The sequence below is a fragment of the Nuphar pumila genome, chromosome 15 (assembly GCF_984573655.1).
Source record: "Nuphar pumila chromosome 15, dmNupPumi1.hap1.1, whole genome shotgun sequence".
Classification (NCBI taxonomy): domain Eukaryota; kingdom Viridiplantae; phylum Streptophyta; class Magnoliopsida; order Nymphaeales; family Nymphaeaceae; genus Nuphar; species Nuphar pumila.
The window spans coordinates 52,612,534-52,635,289 of NC_143263.1; the positions used below are offsets into that span (position 1 = coordinate 52,612,534).

The 22,756-nt window shown below is 39.6% G+C and overlaps 1 protein-coding gene across 1 annotated transcript; it reads right to left on the bottom strand.

Moving 5' to 3' along the window:
* Positions 1-1,100: 1,100 nt before the first annotated feature.
* LOC149815395 (uncharacterized) lies at positions 1,101-2,909 on the bottom strand. The gene is made up of 2 exons (XM_089990537.1): positions 2,796-2,909; positions 1,101-1,721 (listed from the first exon to the last, which is right to left on the bottom strand). The coding sequence occupies exons 1-2, from the start codon at positions 2,907-2,909 to the stop codon at positions 1,101-1,103; spliced, it is 735 nt and encodes a 244-aa protein (XP_089846663.1).
* Positions 2,910-22,756: the final 19,847 nt, after the last annotated feature.

Consider the following 22,756-nt stretch of genomic DNA (forward strand, 5'->3'; position numbering starts at 1 on the left):
ATGTTTGCCTTCCCTAGATGGTAGGAAAGGGTGAAATCGTAATCCTTTAAGAATTCTAACCAATATTGTTGCCTCATGTTCAGCTCTTTCTGTGAGAATAAGTACTTAAGTCTCTTGTGATCCGTGAAAGCCTTGAACCGTTCCCCATATAAATAGTGACATCATATCTTCAAAGCGAAGACCACGACTTCTAACTCCAAATCGTGGGTTGGGTAATTCTTCTCATGGATTTTGAGTTGGCGCGAGGTATAAGCGATTACTTTCCCATTTTGCATCAGGACACATCCTAAGCCTGTTCCTGAAGCGTCCGTATAGATCACGAAACCGCCTTGTCCTGAAGGCAAGGCCAAGATAGGAGCGGTAGTAAGTCGCTCCTTCAGCAACTGAAAATTGTTTTCGCATGAATCGTCCCACACGAATTTAGCCTCCTTCTTTAGCAGTTTTGTCATAAGTAGAGAGATTTTGGAAAAGTCCTAGATAAATCTTCGATAATATCCAGCTAATCTAAGGAAACTCTTGATGTCACGAACATTTCTCGGTTGTTGCCAACTTAGTACGACCTCCACCTTGGCAGGATCTACGTATACTCCTTTCTCGGATATAATATGCCCCAGAAACATAACTTCCTTGAGCCAAAATTCGCTCTTGGAGAACTTAGCAAACAAACGCCCCTTCCGCAGGGTCTCCAAAATTATAATCAGGTGTTTGCGATGTTGATCCCAGGTCTCCGAGTACACCAGGATGTCATTGATGAACATGATTACAAAGGTGTCCAAAAAGGGTTTGAACACACGGTTCATGAGGTCCATGAAGGCTGCAGGAGCGTTGATGAGTCTGAAAGGCATGACAGTAAACTCGTAATGCCCATACCTAGTGCGAAAAGTTGTTTTAGAGATATCATCTCTCTTAATTCTGAGTTGATGGTACCTAGATCTAAGCTCGATTTTTTAGAATATCCTAGCCTTCCTTAGCTGATCGAAAAGATCCTTGATGTGAGGCAACAGATACTTATTCTTTATTGTGGTCTGATTGAGCATTCGATAATCAATGCACAATCGCAATGGTCCATCCTTCTTTTTAACGAATAGGACAGGAGCTCCTCAAGGCGAGACACTGGGGTGAATGAAACCCAAATCCATCAACTTCTGCAACTGCTTCTTGAGCTCCTCAAGCTCAGCTGAGGCCATTCGGTATAATGCTTTAGAAATCGGTGTGGTACCCAGTAGCAACTCGATGTTGAATTCCACTTCACGAGGTGGGGGAAGTCCGGGCAACTCCTCTGGGAAGACGTCTGGAAAATCATGAACAACCTCCAAATCTCTGATCGAAACTTGCAATGACTCAGACTGGACGACACTGACTAAAAAGGCAATACATCCCCTTCTCAAGTAGTTTTGCGCTTTTAGCGAAGAAACTATCTTGCTAGCTCGAACGAGTCTTACGATCTTGAATTCCACCTTAGGCATCCCTGGTGGAGATAAGACAATTCTATTATCTCGACAAAAGATTTTGGCATAGTACTTGTGCAACCAATCCATGCCTAGGATGACGTCGAATTCTGTCATCTCAAGCAGGATAGCACGAGCGGGCAAGTGTCGATCGTCTAAGACTACGTCCAAAGCTGGTACGTAGGTCGCATAAGCTGTGTTCTTCCCAATTGGATTATACACGTTGAGAACATTGTTCAAAGGACTAACAAGTAAGTGCAAGTCTTCAGCAAACTTTATGGAAAATAAAGGAATGAGTGGCACCACAGTCAAAGAGTATGAAAGTTGCTTGGTTAGCAACCAGAATGGTACCTTGCACGAGTTCGCCCTTGGTCAACTGCTCGATTGTGGCGGTGTAGATGCATCCTAGCGTCTTCTTTTGACCGCTGAATTATGATTGTTGCGGCTGCTGTGTTGGTCGAGGAAACAAAGGTGCTCTATTGTTTCGCCTCAGATTATCGATCGCCTTTTTACGACATTCATGGATGTAGTGGCTCATCTTGCCACAATACAAGCATCCACCGGTCTCACGAGGGCATGCTTGCCCAGGATGGGGTCGCGAGCACTAGGAGCAAGCATCACTAGCTTGTTGTCTGATTAGAGGGTTGCCCTGAGGGCGCTGATGCTTGTGAGGAGGGGCCTGCCTCCTTCCTCCTTCCCTTTTTTACAAAAAAGTGTGGCCGCTTGGCTTGGCCGCCCGAAGGGGTCTTCTTCTGCTCTCCACCTGCAACGAGTGGCTTCTTGGCCTGGGTGCTCTTAGAGCGCTCTGAGTTTTCGTTCAGGAGGGTGACAGCCGCAACTGCCACAGAGAAGGTTCAAGGCATGTTGGTGAGGACCCTAGGTCGGAGTCATTCCCTTAATCCTCAAACGAACTTGTCGGCTCGTTCGCATTCACCGTTGAACAGGCCGGGGCAGTAACGCTCCAACCTTTGAAAATTGGCGATATAGTTCGTCAATTTGGAGGTTCCCTAGTAGAGTTCCAAAAATTCGACCTTCTTTTCTCGTGCATGCAGAGGAAAATAATTCTCCAAAAATGCCTTTTTGAAGGCTTCCCAAGGAATCACAGACGAATCTGGGAACTGAATATCTTGGGTTGTGTCCCACCAATTGTGGGTGTTTCAATCGAAAGGTTCCAAACAAGGTCTTCTTGTCGTCTGGGACATCCAGCACTCAAAAAACTCATTCCATCTCTTTAATCCAGCTTTTTGCCAAGTCTGAATCGGTTTTGCCAACGAAAATGGGCGGATCAAGTTTCAAAAATTTCTCATATGAGATTGTCGTATGTTGGCTTGGCTCGAAGGAGGGTGCCTGAGCACGCATTTGGCCTCCAATTGCATCAGCCAAAGCACTGAGGGAATCCATGACAAATCCCCATTGATCTGACCAATCATCAGATGAACCTTCATTCGTACCTTGCACCATCCTTAATATAAAAAAGATATGTAAGTCAAGATTCAAAGAGACATAGTGAAGAACCCAAAATATCATAATATTTTTAAGTGTCCAAGTTACAAAAATCCAGCAGTGCTGGTACAAAAAGCAACAGAGTACACAAACTCTGGTACAAAAAGTTACTTGATAAACAAAAGGACAAACCAATTATCGAGAAAAGACAACGAGTCCTATATCCTTTAGGGTCGGTGAGAGTACTTCTTTAAGTACTCTCTTGCGATACCTGTATGCTTGATCCCTCGTGGAGGGGGAAAACGGTGCAACTCTTCATTCGGGACTCCTTGACCGTAAGGAGGGGTTGTGGGGGTGTAATACGGTGAAGCATTTGACGCATAAGGTGGCAAGGCCGGAGTGTATTTCAGAGAATTTGCTAAGCATTGGGATGAGTAGGAGGCAGGTGTGTAAATTGGCGAGTTGGGCGAGGGTCTATAAGCGGGTGAATGATTGCCCTGAGAACCTTGGATTGAGGAAGTTGTGTCTTCCAAATCTTGGGTTGCAGACACCCTCTTGTCATATGCTTCTCTAAGTTGGCAATTAGTCATTGTGTGCCCGTCTTCGCCACAGAAAACGTATTCCATCAGGGCCCGCCAGGAAGATTTTGCTATTGATGATTCCAAAGTGGTATGATGGTTAAGCAAAATGTGTCTTGGCACGTAACCATTTAAGGGAACCCGCATTTCGAGAGACACTGGCTCATCGGGATGGTTAGCATAAACGTGCCATGGGACGTGGCCCCTATCCTGACAGTGCACTGATGCCCAAGTAGCGGCAAGTGGTGTTTGATAAGCATATGGTAGCGTAAAGCCCCAAGAATCCGCAAAAGTAGGAGGATTCGGCCTTCTTGCCCAAAACTTAGCTCGATACCCTTCACGGTTGTGATGAGAAGTCGTAGGGTTCCTTCCCCTTCTTGAATGGCAACGCACCTGTCGTGCGCCTTTGCCTGGTACGTACTCTGCACCATCCGAAGGATTCATATTCTTTAAACAAGAGACCCCAAGTACCCATGTAAGGTATGCTTAAGTTTAATAGTAAAAACATGAATAGTAAAAGAGATTACTTATAGCGTGATGCGGATGCCAGATGTCCAAGAATCACTGTAAACCTTCGACTCTGATACCAAAGTTATAACGCCCCAAAATTTTGAACTTGTAAACCTTTTGAAAATGGTTTAAAGGCTAGAAAATCCTTTTTTTCTTTTCAGAGTTTATTTATAAAATCAGCGAAAGCATTTCTTTAAAAGAAAAGAGGGCAAGTCGACAATCTTGGGCACGTTAGCTAAAAGAGCATAAAAGACAAAGGCATAACTTGCAAATATCCAGATGAAATCATTTATATCATAAACAATTTCAAGTTTGTACAAAATTTGGATTTTTCTAAGAAACTCGTAACAAAACTCAAAACAATCAAGACAAAAGCTGCGAGTGGAAACAGTGGATCATGATGATATCTCACAATCGCGGCATCATTTGCTGAGTACTTAATCATCATTTGTACCCATAAAATGAGTTAGTTTCGTGAAAAACTAGTAGGTGCACAAGTAGACAGAAATGTCTGAAAGATGCATAAATAATTAACTATGCATGATGAGTAACTAAACAGTTATTGAACTAACATGAGCAGTTTATTAGCATAAGTGAAAGTCTAACTAGCACATGCTGCACGATATATCAAAACATTTAATAATGAATTGAAATCACTGAGCATAAAACACAATTCTATGATTCATCAAGTGGAGTGCACAAGTTACTTTATGTTCCATCATTAACTGGCCTGCGAGTACGCGCAGACGCGACTCATAGAAACAATTGAGACTAGTTCGGACATTTGTTATTTTGTGTATTTTGAATAACCCGAATAGCTAGTTGAGTCTGTTCCTAAGGGGACGGTCGTTAGCTGAGAGAGGATTCCCCAAAGGCGTTCGTGGCTGCGGATGCATCCTACTTCTGCAGAAGTCCAAAAGATCTACCACCTACGATAATATCTGGTAGTCTCATCACCTAACTCTGATAACTGGAGACACCGAGTTTTTGCTCGTAGAATGGTTGTTAACAACCTGTCCATTGAAGTGTGTGTATCAATCTGTCCTCTCTCTTGATAGACGACAAGAAAATGAATGGGTGTGTCAGGGGTTACTTAACCAACGACCCATTCTACATACTCTGGTCTTTTGAATCAATCGAGCATCTTACCTGTGAAGGCGATAATCAATCAATCTGTAATGTGGTTTACCAATGTGCTCATAACACTAGTCAAGGTCAAATGACTGTCTCAACATCCATCATATTACTCGCATGCCATGCATGTCTATGAGAGCGTTACAAGGAAGGGTTCTAGGTCTTCAATAGGAGCCTCAATAACATAATTTGCAAAGATATAATGTCATCATTAAACTTTTGAAATGGCCAATATCATGTGCCAACTTATGGCATGTGAGTTTCTTGAATCTCACATTCGTTATCATAGCATCAACATGCAACACAAATTTTGACATTGATAACGATAAACGGTGAATGCGGATTTCGCATGAGAAAATTGTGCTCACAAGCTTGCTCGAGTCCCAGATTTTGGGAAATCTCGAACTGTGCCAAAAATACTAAACAGAGTAGAAAAACTACTCCTTCCGAATGTTTTGATTCAGGAAAACAAAAAAGATGCTTCGAAACCAACATTGTTTACAAAACCGTATGTTCGATACAAAAGGACTCCTTTCATCCATCGAGGTTGCAAATTTTAAACCTTGCTATTTCTCGATCGCAGGAGCGAGAGAGGTGCAAGCCTACACACGCTTCATAATTTTGAGTTTATGAAACTCCGTATGAAGAAATGCTACAGGATAGTGTGTGCGATAGCACGGTGAAAACAATACAGTAATGAAAAAAATACAAGAGCCTCGGTGCAAAGCGCAACGGCAAACATAGAACAAGTAATGCGAAAGCAAAGGATAAGGATCGTGAAACTGCGTCCTTGAGCTAAAGACAGAAGTCAGGAAATGCGAAAGAAAAAGCCTGGGCGCAAAGTGCAGTGGCAAATTAAAGACAAAAAGCAGGAAATGAGAAAGCAAAAGCCTAGGATCAAAGCGCGACGGTGAATTAAAGACAGAAAGTAGGAAAATGCGTAAGTAAAGGACAAGGATTACAAAACCGCGTCCTTGAGCTAAAAGCATACTTATATACTTATACGTATATAAATATATATTTTTGTTCTTTCGGTCTTTAATTATTTAAGCTAGTTTCAGTTATTTAAATCCTTGTGCAATTTCCCCTACCTTGAGGTATTGCGAGAAAGAGGTTGTCTACGAGCATAGGTAATCGTTGGTTCGGTTCACGGGGCATGAACGAGCTCCGTTGCGTAGCAATGCAAGAGTATGATATTATCATGAATCTTAATTTAAAACGGAACAAAGGCCGGGCAGAGGCTTAATTCCACTGTCCGTCGAACATATTCGGGCGGCAGGGGCCGAAGGCCCCTGCTAGCCTCCCAAAAGACGAGAAAGGGCCTTTGGCCCCTGTCGGCTTTCTAAAAGAATGAGGCAGGGGCCAAGGGCCCCTGCCGAGTCCTGAAGAATCACGAGGTAAGGGCCAAAGGCCCTTGCCGACAGTTCTACCTTGAATGGAAGGGGGCTTCCCATCCCCTTATGTTGGCCTGTCGGAAGGCAAAACGAGAGAGAGAGAGAGGGGGTCGCAGGGGCCAAATGCCCACTTGCGGCTCTCGGAAGAGGAGGTAGGGGCCATCGGCCCCTACTGGGTTTCCAAAAAAAAGAAGGCAGGAGCCAAAGGCTCCTGCTTCTTTTTTTTTTTAGAGGAAGGGCAGGGGCCATCAGCCCCTACCTGAGAGAGAAGGGCAGGGGCCGATGGCCTCTGCCAGAATAGTAAAAAGGGTAGGGGGCTTCGCCCCCTACCTTCTAAAAGAGACCAAGGCAAAGGGGTGAAGCCCCTTGCCTTACGGAAATGAGAGGAAAAGGGGGTTATCTGGGCTGCCAGAAGGAGCTCATCGGAGGGGAGGGAGTCCGTCGGACTGCCTCGACGGAGAGGGGCTCGCCGGCGTCAGTTCAGCAACAAGAGAGAGAGAGAGAGAGATGGAGTCGGGGAGGGAGAGCAGAGACAGAGGGGGAGAGACGAGAGACGAGAGAGAGTCGAGGGATCGGGGGGAGAGGCTCGTAAGCCCTCCCTCTCGCTCTTTTATAAGGGGAGGCGCACATAGGGGCCGCCCCTTGTGTCGCCGGCGATCCCCCCCCCCCCCCCTATGGGCTGGCAGCCCCTCTGAAAGTCTCTTTCGAGGGGCTGGGCATAGGTTGGATTTGGGTTGGATCTGGACCCAACCCGGCTCCGATTTTTTTTTTTCAACTGGGTTTTACGTATTTGGTGAATATTTTGACATGAAGTGTTATATGTTATACATGATGCACCGGTTCACCCCCAAATGGTCAAGTGAGAGATATTGAATTTTGGCACTGGATCCAGTGTGGCCATAGGGCTGTACAAATGGAACCCAAGAGCTACAAAAATGATGAGCTCATTAAGATAATTTAATATGTTTTATATATAAGCTGCATGTAACCTAATGAATATGGGTTATGGAGGGGGTTATTAATTTTAAAGAGGTACTATTTCTAAGTTACTGGTGAAATTAATTCAATCCTCTATATATCTCTATATAAAACCATATTCATGACCTCTAGAGAGCAATATGTGAGCTCATTTGGAGGATTGTGAAGGATCTCATACTTAGAGATGAACTGAAATAGCTCAACCGATAGAGCACTTGTTTTCACATAGATAGAGGTTTGAGTCCTCCTTCTAGAGACATGCCCCATCAAATTTGATAACCACGTCCATACCAATTTTCAGAAGTACTGAGTTCTAGCATATGTGTGTGTGTGAAATAAAAATATGGTAAAATGTGTGAAGAATATTATAAATTTGCATGAATTTCATTACTAGTTACACGAAAACTAGTAAGAATCATTAAATTGATTTCTTTCACAAAATATATGAATACATAAATTACAACTGTAAAACAATCATACAAGTTGTTTTAAATATCTTCTAATAAAACAATAAGTATTATAAATCAAGTGTTTAAATGCAACATATAATTGTGATATTTCTCTATTTTTTCATTTCATTACATCTTTCTTAACATTGAAATTATGTTAAAAATCTAAGTTTTTTAAAATAAGCAAAGGAAACGTGCAAGAAACTTATGGCAAACCTGCTTCCTATGTAAGGTAACTAGGTTTGGCTTGCAATGTGAAACCGGCACCCCATGCATTCTTTACAAATTTATCACAAGTTTTGAAAATGTTAGATATCTGGTTCTAGAAATAGTTTTCTGAAATATAGTCTTTGCACATGTAAGTAGAGTTTTCCATAACCCTGTGTTAAAGTAGAGAATTAAGAGCTTGGAAACTATGGTAATAAGGGCTTGATTGAAGAATAAGAAATATAGATGGATAAGAGGGTATATAAGGACTTCCTTTCCCATCTTACGATGAAGAGGGCCATGATCCACCATCAAAGTTTATAACTTTCAATGGAAAAATCGATCCTTGTATGGATTTGACTATGCACTTGGGAAATCACTACAAATATAAGAAGAATGACAAGAAATTAATCAGCTAGTTCTCTAAAAGTTTAAAGCAAGAAGCCACAATTCGTTCGTCACCTTGAACCTGCAATAGGATAAAGGGTTTAGTCACATTATGTTTTTGTTCAGAAAAAAATTCTAATATAATATAGAAACCTAGCTAAGTATAGGTTTTCTTTATGACTTGAAATAGGAAAAGGATAAAAAGCACCCCTAATCATTGGTGCGTATTGTATAATAAGATGGACCCAATGACTGAGTTACATGAGCTTGATAACCATGATTCAAATTTGCACTTTTGTGGAGCTAATCAAAAGAGCTGCTTGGATAGGATAGAGTTTAGTATCAAGAGGGGCATATGACAGGAGTCTTAACAAATGATAACTACTTTAATTAACCCCTCAAAGAAGAGTCGTTTTGGAGGAACCCCCCCCCACCCACACACACACACACACAATCACTGGCCACATCTTTACTGTCCTCTGTTGATAAAACCCATCAAGCCCCCTTTTGGTCACTGGGGAGTAAAGTTCAGGTTTGACCTTGAGGCAAGGGATGCTACTTATGGGTTTCGAACTTGAGACATCTTGTCAACTTGGTGGCATTCATAAGTCACCCTACTAAATGAGTGGAGCCCTTGTGAACATTATGAGTGAGAGGAGTCGGGGTTTCCTAGCGGATCATTTGAGAGGGAAATCAAGACTAGGGTATTTTTTAAAGAGCCCTAATTATATGTTAGGAAGTGCAGCTCATTCTTATGAAGATGGCCAAAACAAAGAATTATTAGATGGAATTCTCACACTGCACTGTATTCCAAGACACTCAAGGACACAACACATCACATTGGCATTTGTTTAATAAGAACAGAAAACCATTTATTTTTGTTTATTTGCGAATATTAGATGCTAAAATCAGGCTGCAGACAGCTACTCGTTGGGTCCATGTGCACATACGTCACCAGTTAGCAAGTAAATGTGATGGACTTGTGATAACAACCTCTTTTCGTTGCAAGCTACACAATCTCCTCATTTAGGCCACGACCGTTTTAAGTAACATTAACGACTAACTTTCTTTTGGAAATTAAAAAAAGAAATAAAGATAAAAACATGTCTCTCTCTCTCTCTCATATGGTGGTTGAGTGGGTAAAACAGGGACAAGCGCGAGTTCATGACAAGTCGGAGATGGCTCAAGTCGACTTGATACAGAAAACATAGATTGCTTTAATGCTATAAGTAATAGGATCTGTACTATAGACCTATTAAATTGAGCTTCAATTGGCCTGTTTACGAAGAAAATATATTGTTTGAAAGCTGTAAGCAATTGACTTAGGACTCCAAGCCTATTGTTTGCAAGCCAAACACTTCAACCATTTGTTCTACATTATACCATATGATGCAAAGTATATATGGCTGTTTGAGTTCAAACAGGCTCTCTAAGAGCCAAGCCACGGGAAACTCGTCTCAATTTCGCAGCCCTAGAAGAGAAACGATTAAGGGGTCCAATGCAATTCTTAAATTCGATCATGAATGACTAATATGACTTGGCCTAGTTCTTGTTCGACGTGATAAAACTATCCCCTAAACTCGACCACTAACAACTTGCATCGAACTTGAAATTTATTTATTTTGAGACATTGGCATGTGCACACATGTGGACAGTTATTGATCTCCACACCTTGACATTTTCATTTTGTCACTGAATTCTACCCCCCCCCCCCCCCCAAAGGAAGCGACAGTCCACATTTATTCGCTACGCTACTTAATTATGCATACACATCCAAGAAAACCAACAATAAGAGAACTTCTTCCGTGGCTTTGCAGTCGTCCGTCAGTATTGCTATAAGTCCACACCCTTTTCCCTGTCAAACCCAAATGGGTAATTTTTTTTTTTTTGTTCACGAACCACGCTGGACCGATTTCTTGGTTAACCAGTGCTGAGCCTAGTGGTGGGACCACGGCCCTTGTGGGCGTGGCAGTCGTCCACAAATGCCGGTTTAAAAGATAGTGATGGTTTTGTAATTTCGATCTCATGGAGGGGCGAGAGTTCAAAACTCAGAAAGTAAAGCAAGGGGGGTGGGGGGCCCGACACGGTCCAAGCGGTTGACCGCATAAAGACAAAAGACTCTCTCATCAGCATTCATGATGTTCGCTTCCTGCACCGCCACGTGGATAGACTAGAAGAAGGCCGAGCTTACGTGTGCGACGTCGCGAAGTGTAACGATCACAGGTGTGGGTCCCACTCGCCCAAATACCGGAAGCTGGAAATGTGCGTTGTACTGAATGCATTCGTAAAAAAACAAAAATGACGAAATCACCCCTGGTCTCGCCCATTCGGTGGGCCTCACTTTTCCCCCTCAACCCTAACCCTACTAATTAATTGACCTTTGGACCCGTCTCTTGGTGCTAAGCCTAGTGGGATTTACACACGAACCCAGCTCATCTTGGCGGCAAGGTTTCTTATACAAGACAAGAAGCGTGGTGTCACAATTGAAATCATCAGGTTTGGTTGTTGTGTAAGAAGTCATGGGTATTTCGGACATTTGCTTCTCTCAAAAACAGACCGGAAGAGGACTTTAATGTTTTTGATGGAAAAGTACAGGGTCAAAATTGAAATTTTCTTGCTTGGCCAATTAATATATTTGCGGGGGATGTTACGGATGGGGCGCAGAAAAGATTCCGTCGGAATGCGCCGTTAATGAGTTACTGTCATGTGTCATCATTATTTCCCCTCCACACCTTTTCTTTTTATTACTTTCTCTGTATGACCTTATCTTTCATCCACGGCTCATTCGGCTCGGCTTGTGCACCGGCTTTGGCTTCCTCACCGACTCAACTATCTAACTTTTTCTTTTTTTCAGTAATGCTCTTGATGACATCAAATTTGTAAATGGTTTTTTTGATGGAGGGTATTCTAGTCATTTGAAGCATCAAATGCGAGGCATTATGATATCAAGGTCATGTCGCTGTAATTCCTCGGGATTCTGCCTTGACCTGGGGAAGTATTCCCTCGGGAACGTTACTGGGGAAAAAAATGGACAAAACTTAGCTCTCTCTCTCTTTATCTGTGGCTGTGATCGCCAGTGAATATTTCGGTTGAAGTTTTCCTTTCTTTTTTACCGGAAAAACACAAACTCCCCCCTATCTTTTGCAGTTTCATGCAGAGGGAGAGGCCCTGAATTCCTGAACCAATTGGTTCTGATGAAATCCTTACTCTTCCTTTTCATTTTCTGGCTTATATGAGATATTCAGAGAGAAGAAAAAAAGCTTTGTTGGTTTGTTGGTCATTGTGGATTTCCATGAATAAGGCTTTTTTAATAAGCCCATAGTGCAGCGTGGTACGTATTAAGTGATTTTTTATGTTCAGTGAAGAAGTTTTGAAATAAGTTATGGTATGTGTAATGCCAACAATAGAATTTGGTTTGCCATGAAATTAATTTAGAAAGGAATGCTTACGCTTAACAACAGTTTAAAAAAATGCTAGGCAGAAAGTGAGAAGCTTACACAACATTAAATTGCTTTTCCGTTCTTTTTCAATTGAACAAACAAAAAGGGTCCTAATAAGTATGAACATAAAAATAAAAACGAAAATTAGACAAGAAAAAGAAAAAGTGAATGAGTGTAACTTAGATTTTTTTTTTTCCAAAATTAGGCCCTTTAATAGATATTGCTTTAACCACTTGTCCTTTTTTTGCTGATAGGAGGGGCCCTGATGAGCCAGTAGTTGCTGCCCTTTTCAGTTGACGATAATAATTGATTCTTTCCCTCTTTTTAGTTGCAAAACAGGCTTCACTTGTGGGTTGTTGTGAACTTGCTTCTTTACTAGGCTTTTCATAATAGCTGGGGTGCATGATATGATCCAACTTTAATATTTCTTTGGTTCCTTCTTTTTCATTTTGTGAAACCGAAAAGAAGTTGGTTATACAATCAAAGAAAGGAACTGTTTTTTACCATAGAATTTTGTATGCTTATAATAACAAGAAACTCATTCAAGAGGTTGATAGTTGGGGTAAGGCTTCATGATGATGACCCAATATTTTCAGATACTATATTGAAATGTTATGATAATTTTGATGTGGATAATCTTAGAATTATAGCCTAATTAATAAACCATTCGGATGATATGAGAAAATTACTCAAGGAGATTTCAGCTATATACTCATAGTATTATTATATGTAAGGATTGCAGTACTCGAGGTGAAGATAATGGAATCAGTTCCTTGTACAGCAAAACAGTGAGTGATCCTGTTTGTCCTACTATGGAGAATTTTGTAATTTATCAATCTTGCAAAATGTTCCCCTCAAAGGGGGCAATGAGTCATATTTGTATGAGACCTAACAATGGTCCTTCCTTCACTGCTTGAGATTGACCAATTATTGGCTTCATTTTATGGACCTACATAAACCAATTATCATCCCCATATAAGCAACTGCATAAACTGATTGGGTTGTAGTCGAGCACCCACCCAAGTGGGTTGGCAAAACAACAAAGAACGACTATCTAGGTTAGCTTCTCCTGTTTCGCATTGGCTAATGGTGTTTGACATTGAGCAAGAGCCTGATCTTAGATCTGGTTCTTTTATGACAAGGTCAAGCCTGAGCAGTTACGAGTCCTTATGATGGCACAAAAATTTGTGCCTTACGCACCTGATCGCCCTCCACCCCAAAACTGACAGGCCCGATCCCCAAGATGGAGGGTGATCAGGTGTGTAAGGCGCAATTTTTTTGTGCCATCATATGGCACCTGATCCGGACTCAACCACTCTCTATAACAATTAGAAATCAACCCTTTGGTTAAAGACGAGCGTCAATTTTGCTCTTCCTTAGCTTATACATGTAATTAAGCACTAGCATAGAAAATGTTCTTGCATGCATTCTATATATGATGCTCAACACCATACGTACACATAAAATATCCAAAAGAAGGAATAAAAGAAGTTATTTTTTTACATATAAAATGTCTAATGAATATTACAACGAATAAATATTAAACTTCTAACATCTTATAAGTGCATGGCGAAGAAGTATTAAAAATATGGATATTGGCGTTCGGTCTCAATTATTGACACAATCCATGTGACACAATAAACAGGCACAAATAAAAGAATCAGGTCGCGTTCTTCACAGCTAACAAAATGATCGTTATCTTCCATATACAATATATATATATATATAAAGAATTGTTGTCAACATTCTTGTGGACACGCTTAAAATATTAGATAAGGGTAAAAATGAAATAATGTGATGAGCTGCAGAGAACATGCACCCACTGATGTATATAAAAAGAAGTGGGGACAATCCAATTATGGAAAAGAATGGTTAAAAATTAGGTGGGGTTGTTGACGAAAATAATTTCCCCATTGCCAGCTTGTGTAACTCAATGAATGGAAGCGCTCTGCCTTTTTAGTGGGGCAGTGCTGTGCTTCTGTGGGTGAAGCTAAAAGCTTTCTTAATGCTACCACACTTTTCATTTCGGCTCTGTTTGAATTAGAGATGGGGATTCCATAGTTATCAGGAAGCGAGAAGGATACAAGAAGCGATGCGTGAAGCATAAGCGGGGAAGCGAGTGTTAAAAAGTATAAAACCTAAAGTAGGATTTGTTTTGGAAGTGATTGTAGAAGTGTGTGAGAAACGATAAAGGATACATGACATAAACAAGGAGGAAACAAAGGGGAAATGAGGGGGGAAGGGAGGTTGAATTGAGGGAGAAGTGAAAAATATAACTCATATGAAAAACAAAACAAAAAATAAGAGAAGGGGGGGGGGGCGGGAAACAATGAGAAAGCTAAGGGAAATGTCTAGGAAACAAAATAGAAGCTGGTGGGAAGCGCGCTTTTCCTAAATGAGAAGTGAGTTTTCCCCCACATTTTGGGAAAAACATGGCGCGGCTTCCCACCCCCCCTTACGGAGGCGCTTCTAATAACTGTGGGGGATTCACTAAATCATTTAACCCTGCTGCTGTTTGGGAACCCATATTTGGAAGACGAGAATAGATCAGATGGAAGTGAAGACGGCTTCTCATCTCCCCGTTTCAACTATTTTCACTTCTGTCACCCCTCTTATCTCATGCTGGCTCATTAGTTGTGGGAGGTTTATGATGAAAAACTTGCAACTTAATCGAATGATCAGGGCTTATCGTATTTTTCAAAGCAAATCTGTCGTTTGGGACTGAGTACTTTTGATGCAGTGAACAGGAGGATCGCTCATGAACCCGATAGGGATCGAAACAATAACACAGCTACAAACTAATTAAGCAAAAAAATAAATAAAAATTAACAACAAAATATATAAAAAAATAACTAAAATCACTAATAATTTATCAAGCTCTCCTTATCAAGCTCTCCGCCTGCTCTCTACAATGAGTATAAACAATAAGGCAAGCCTAGAAACCTTGATCCTAATATGGACCTAAGATAGATCTTATTCTAAACCATTCAAATATGGCTCAACAATCAATATAGATATGAGATAGATCTGATAAGAAATAAAATTGAAAAACAAAACCCTAAGCTAAGATTCAAACTAAATAAATATAAAAACCAAATAATAAAAATGAATCTGCCCTGTAAACCCGATAGTGACCCACTCTTGCTCCTGGGTGACTAGGTCACTGATATTATTGTAATGAACCCTCAAACAGTAGAATGTTACGCTTGTACTAAGTTAAATCTGCCAAAGGCAAATAAGTTCAGTTAAAAGGGTTATATGAGAGAAAGAATGAGGCTACTAACTTAAGTGACCAACACTTTGAATCTCCTCTAACATATATGACTTGCTTGCAGTCATTCTTTTTGTATTTTTTTCCTCCTCTTTTTATTTGAACTTTGCAAATCTCTCCATCTTAAAGTACTAAATGCAACATTTTGGAAATTTTCCTCGTGGGCTTCTACATTTTCTCGCTGTCTTGCCATCATGATCTTGTACCTTTTGAAATTATGCCACCAACGTGCCGTTCGATAAGTTTGGACAGAGATGAAATGATTGGAGCGTCGTGCAGTATGCACTTACTGTATGAAACATCGGGTTCTTCGTTTACAGTTAAGATTCCTACTTTCATAACCCTTGGTAACGGAACTTAAGATTTGGTATCTTAATTCTTGTTGCAAATAGGTAGCCCTCTTATCCCTTATCTTAATCCATGGTGTCAGATGGCGCTGAAGAAATTTGGTTTCAGATTTAGGTCTGTTGTTTGATTTATGTATCTCCAATAGTTGTTTGAATTTAGACAATACCCAGAATCTACAATTCCCCATAGAACCGTTTCAGACCAATCCAGGAGTCGGTTCCAATTTAATAATCATCAGCTATGAACGATCTTATTCAGTTTTTTTCTTTTTCTAGCTAGGGAACCCCAGGTATAATTAGGGGTGTCAACGGTGGGGTTTCCCAGACCCGACCCTAACCAAACCCTATAGGGTCCAGGTATGGTGGTAAATAATAAGACCTGATTAAGACCAGAGTCTAGACCCAAAGGTCCAATTAATACATGGACCCAGGTATAGTTTGTGAAATTTTATAACAGACCCGGACCCGACCCAAGTTTCAATTAAGACCCACAATTTTTCAATGTAAAAAATATGATTTTACCGGGTATGGTTCATGTAATTCTTATTGGGTTCAAGTATGATTTTTCTTGTAGTAGACCCGATTAGACCTGGGTCCAAACCTGATACCATACCCGAAAACTGGATCCAAGTCTGATACCACCTGGGTCCGAACCCAACCTGTTGACTCCCCTAGGTATGATGGATGGCTAGGTTTAGCACCACGACATTGGCCTCGGGATAAGAGGATTCGTGAACATCAATTTCTACGTGCATGGTCACTACTCAACTATTTTTAATGCGAGGCAATGTGGTCATAAATTGATGGAGATGGGATCAATTAATTTTAGGGTTAGACTAATACTACTTTGGTTTTCCAATAAAGAAAAAAACAGTCTAACTAAGAAGAGATCCCGCATCTGTTGAAAGCAACCACCAACTCCATGCAATATTTGACGTCTCTTGTAGTTCGCTTAGAAAAGAAGTTTGGTAACAAAAGGGATCCCACAATTAATTAAGTTATTAAAGGTAGGTTTCACTTTCGTACAATAGTGTGAAAAAACTTCAAATGTTCATATGAAAGACAAGAGCCTCTTCACCGTTCAATCTTGACTTGTACGACAACAGTCGAACAAAATTATCATGCAGTTAGTGTTTCATATGATGCACTATCGCAATAGTCTTTCTCATCAAGTACCCATCAAAGAGTTCTTTGAATTTTTATTATTTTTATTTATATGAAGAAACCACCCCAAGATCATAGACCTAACCATGTTGGCTCTACCTGCCGTAATTACGGTCGCTATCCTGACAGTGTAAAACTTATAAGATACATATGTCGCAAACTTTTCTTTAATTTTTAATTAGTTCACGGTACAACCACCTTCAGCTACTTATTTCCCTTTATTAGTCCATAAATAATTATTCTAACTTGTTGTTGGTCGTGTTAGATTTGATACACTAAGGTATTGAGCAGCGGTGTAGTATCATATCCCAATAAAAGTAAGTCCTTTTTTCTTATTAAAGAAAGTCTTTTTCAAAGATTCTATATAAACTTTTAGACGAAACCGGGATAGTTAGCTTTAAGAAAACTCTATCGATAGAGGGAAAATATCTATGCTTCATTCTTCTGAGGGTAGATAAAAAGATAAAACTGATTATTGATCCAAAACGGAGTTTAAAACTCATGTAATTAACTTAACCTCTTCAGATTATTTGATTTGGCTAATTCGAGAAAAAATGAGATGGATCTATGAAGATAGAGGCCAACTATGGCAAAAATAAGGACAATTGTATTGTTTTTTTGGAAGAAAATGTCGCAATCTTTAAGGAATGAGATCCATGTCTCACCGTTATAGGCGAGATCCTTGTCTTGCCGTTATTGTCTATAACAGTGAGTCAATTCTCTTCTCCCTATTATAGCCTATAACGGTGAGATAGGGATCTCACCGTTATAGCGGCTAGCAAAAGATCTCAGTGTTATATCCTATATCACACCGCTATTGGTGTTCTCAGTTCCGACAAGAATTGTTTCTAGTGTTGGTTCACCCCTTAACGATAAGCTATAAATATCACCATTAATTATTACTCAACAAAAGCTAGTTTTTTTTCACTTGTCGGGGAGAATTCTTGCCATTATAGGCCTATAGTAGTGAGAAACAAGGCAATAGGAGCAAGATATATCACCGATATTAACCTGCATCATTGTAGTGAGAGATGCATATTTTGCTGCTTTACGTTTAGCCCTTTTCCTACCAAGGACAATTAACCATCTAAGACAAGAAAGAGACTTGATTAAAAACATTCCTTATATGTTCTAATAGAGTTGGACACACAAGATCCAATATCAGTTGCTAGAAATTCTGTCGATAATTGAATTAGGTTTTGACCTAATCAAGTATCATTTAATGCAGATTAAGAAAAGGAAACTTCACCATTCCGCAAAGAATGTTGATAATCTCACGTGCTTAGCAACCCAAAAGTGAAGATATTACTTATTTTCAATTGAAAATGCTGTGTAACTTCCCTCCCTGCCCCTCCAAATTAACCAAGATAACATATATCTTTCACTTTAACATACTTTAATGCACCAATATTGTACATAACCAATTCAACCGTGCAATTGAAATATTAATTACAAGGGTTGGTGCATGTAATAATTTCTCAAACTGTAGTTTCTAGATTTAGAAATAGGTTAATGGTATGTACCAACTGCTACTCTCAAACCCAGATCCCTTTCTTCTTACCACCACGCAATGGTTTATTGAGTGGTTGGTAACTATTATTAGCAAGAGTAATAACTTTCACTTACAAGAAATTATTGCATGTCATATACTTCACAGTCAATACTCTATAGAAGGTATAATTGGCATCAAGGACTTTGTAGCTAAGCGTGCCCACACAGCAATATGATGGGTTTTGAGCCTCAACAGTTTGCCTGCTCAAAGCTTTTTTTAATAGGTACGAAGCATAGGAATTCAACAAAGTAAAAGCCCATGTTTAAACCTTCCAAAACATGGTAAAACGGGATACTTTCGGATATTTGCTTGGGCTTTTTCTATTTTCCAACCAAAATAGGAGTTCAAAGTACAAACCATGAATACAATTATATAAATAAGCGCAAGGGGCTTTTGCTTTAAAGCGGTGAAACTCTTAAGACCTTTAAGAATTTTTTAATATAAAAAAGAAGGCATAGTTGAACAGTTTCTTAGTGAGAGCTAGGGCTGGGAAATGAGAGGAGCTGCTCATTGCTCGAATTTGTGTTTGGCATGTAAAGAACTTGTTCCAATTTGTCTTGGCTCGGCTCGTGTAGGCTTGTTAATCAGCAATAAATATAATTTACATATATTTTATATTATATATCGCTGACCCCAATTGTTTTGGGATGAAGGCGTAGTTGTTGTTGTTATATCAGAGATTATATATGGTTGAAGTGTTTAGCTTGCAAACTCTAAGTTCAAAGTTCAAATACTAATTTTAGCTTTCAAATAATGTACTTTAGTTTGTAAATAACCCAGTTTGAGCTTGATTGAGTAGGTTTAGAGCTCAAGTTAGGCTAGTTAAACTCATGCTCGGCATGAGTTTGAGTGCATGCTACTGGGCTCGCCACAAGAACAAGCCAAGCTTGAATACACTCTGATCGGCTCGCTTGGCTTGTTTGCCAGGCCTAATGAAAGCAAGTATATTGACATACACGATAGTGATGTGGATATCGTGTCTTTGTGATGTAAAGCAAATATGAACATGGAAATGATGAGAATGATGATGAAACCACATGTATTGGAAAACACCACTGAAATGAGGCCCTTTTTTCTTTTAGAAAATGCAATAAGGCGTTTAATCTTTAAAACAGAAGTCATGTAACAAGAACAAAGGAGGATTGGTCGCTTTGAGGACGAAAAACTGAAACTTCAGCATATCAAAAATTCCAAAAGCAGTAAAAGAATTCATAACTGCACAAAATTATCAAGCTTCTGGATCATTCAGTTATTGTCTGGAAGTTTTTAGATCTCGTTTTTTTTTGGAAGGATTTAGATCTTTTTTCATTATCTCTATGCATTAAAATAGGTGGGTGAATTGTTTCTTTTCTTTTATTCTTGAAAGGATTCAAGTAAGACTAAAGAGAGGAAGATATCACGCTGGATGCTTTCCCTTTATCCAAGGAAAAAGATGGGGAATAGGACATGATAGTCTTCACAACCAAAGGTACCAACTGCACCCTCTCTTTCTCTCTTACCAAGCAGACTCACACTCCCCTTTGGACTCCTACCCTAGCCTTGTGCTGTTAGCCTGTTAAAGCGTCCTCCCCTATATACCTGCCTAATGCTTTTACCAAATTGAAGCATCTAGCAGACAAAAAGGTTCATGTGGGGTACCTTCCTTTGTCTGAATTGTATCTTTGTGCACCCTTGGGTTTTGGTTTCAGTTTAAAAAATTCCACAAGCAACACAGCCAACTACTCTGCTTTCTGATGGTTACATGTTAGGAAAACACAGCCATCGAGGTGGTATCCCATGTGGTAAGCTGGGTCCTGTGCCAAGCTGAAGGCCCAGGTTCAAATCCCTCTGCCACATGGGGCTTAAGAGATATCTTGTAGGGGTCTTTCTAACCCTAGCTTGCCTTTCAAAAATAAAAAAACACGGATGCAGCTTTAGAAACTGCTGGCCAACCAGGCCTTTTATGGAGTTTGTTTGGTGCTGCATTAATTTAGTTGGTGAAATAGGGTTCCTCCTATGGAACTTTTTCAATAGAATTAAACTATATCACTTCACTCCAAAATCCAGATATATTACTTGAGGAAACTTTTTTTTTCCTCAAATTAAGCTAATACTTATGGGATGTTCAAAGTGTACAAACTTGCTCAGCATAATCATAGTTGTCATCCAAATCATGTCAACCAGGCGTTGAAGGTAATATGTGGCTGGATCTTGCGAGCATTGCTTTTCCTTCCTGGCTTGAACTGTCCCTCACACACACACACACACACATATGAGAGAGAGAGAGAGAGAGAGAGAGAGAGAGAGAGAGAGTCGATTATAGGTACAATCTAGCTGAAACTTGATGTTTTGACTCAATCTAATATCATAAATGTGTTCTGCATGATCGATTTAGTGAAAATTGACTCTTCAATCATGTTTTTTTATGAAAAAATATATTTGTTCAAGTTAAAAATATTCATGCATTTTTATACATTGATTTTTGCATCATCAAGAAAACTTGCACACAGGTCGGATTCTAGCTATTCAGAAGCCGGTCCTCACCAAAAACAATATGTAGAACATCTGTGGGGTCGTTTGGATAAAAAAATAAGAGGGGGTTTGGTAACTCAGTTATACATACAAACAATTGTAGCAACCTTTTTATCCATCCGTGTATATTAGACCCTTTCTATTAACATTAGCAATGTTTAAGTAATTGAAATGACAAAGACATCTCCAAAAGTAGTGGCATCTTTTAAAACACAAATTCTTGTTTGAGGAAAAAGAAAAATCCGCACACAAATTTTTGAAAAATAACCAAAGTTATTTTAGTACTTTTCATTTAAAAATGAAGTGCCTTTTTTAATTAACTCTAAAAAGTAATTTCATATTTTAAAATATATCATTACTTTTGAAGATATATATTTTGGTCATTTTAATCAGTTGAACCAATGTTGTCAAAATTGTATTGGACCCTAAATTGGTTTTCAAAACAATTCAGGCAATCAGGTGATTACGATTATGAGTAGAATTTAGCAGAAACAGCTAATTTTTAATTAACCAGCAGATGACACATGTCAAAAAGTATAAAAATAACAGTTAAAATATTAAAAAATATTTAAAAATATTTAAAAATGTTAATTGATAATATGTGAACAAGTGTGAATCTAGATTTTCATGGTTTTTTCCGTTAAATTTCACCATACAAATGTGATCTATATACTTGGTTTTGCAGCAACAGGCTCTTGAATCATCCTATTATGATTCATAAGCAAGATTTTTTAAGGTTTTGAAAATCTATGCTTCATAATTTTTGTAAATATTCAAGCATCCACTAGTCTAAAAGAATACAATCCAATAGTCGGTTCCTAAAAGCAAATATTGGACTGTGCTATAACACACCTACATGATGAATTTTGCAGTGTCGGATGCCTAGTTCACACACTCCAGTTAAGATATTTTAGTGGCCATATAAGGAATTCAAATAGTTGCATTGTGTAATAATTTCCATTTTATGTTTCAATCACGTGCCACAATCAAAGATTCGCATGTTACCGGTAGATTTACCCCCAAAATCAAAGAAAAACATATTCGTTTCTGTGAGCTATACTGAAAGTATGGCATGAGTAAGGCGACAAAACTGACTGATCGATAGGCCCCGTGCTCATCCAGGATGTGCTTGTGCTGCTCCAGTGTTCGGTCGGCCTCCATACAAAGCTTCAAATCAGCTTGTTGGCGTAGAGCTTTTTGACATGTTAGGAGGTATTGGAAACATCATTTCAAAGTGGCTCATGTACTGCTATAAAGGATTCAGTGGAGAGCGAAACGCGTAAATTGTGGATCCACTTCGTTCGATCAATGCAGAAAAAAGCGCTTGTATGATATCTAGGAGCTGCTTTACACCAACTCTCTCTCTCTCTCTCTCTCTCTCTCTCTCTCTCTCTCTCTCTCTCTGCCGTATTCTGGCCAGTCTATAAAAAGGAAAACCCATATAATGAAAATTTGATTTGTAGCTCTATCAACAACTTAAAGCGAAATTAATGCAATTCTTTATTATTAAAAATTAGTGAAGTGACATATCGACAGTTAAGAAGAATTAGGTGGGCCGGGATCAATAACCAACAAGTCTCCACCCCACCCCCCCATCTTAAAATTCTGCATTTCATTCTTGATGGGTTTTGGTTTTCAGCTTCATCTTCAATCCATTCCTCGTGTCAGGTTCTCCATCCCCACCTCAAATAAAACACATTCAAAAGTATATTCATTTTCTTCCGATTCACTACCATCCTACAACACTAGGTTACACTCGATAAAAGAAAGAGACGAACGAAAAAAAAACAAAAGGTGGTAGAACTTAAAGATTAGAATATATATTGTGATGATGTGACTTGAATTAGTCTATCTTGAGACTCACATGCCACAACAGTGTAGAATCCTCGTGCGACTATTTTGTTTTGTTTTTTTAGATTTTGTTACACATTAAGTACATGAGA

Excerpts from the sequence above, each read along its gene's own strand:
- LOC149815395 (XM_089990537.1), bottom strand. The coding sequence starts at position 2,909 with ATGGTGCAAGGTACGAATGAAGGTTCATCTGATGATTGGTCAGATCAA. Across the intron at positions 1,722-2,795 it reads GAGGCCAAATGCGTGCTCAG|TTTGCTGAAGACTTGCACTT; the intron begins GCACCCTCCTTC and ends TTTTCCATAAAG.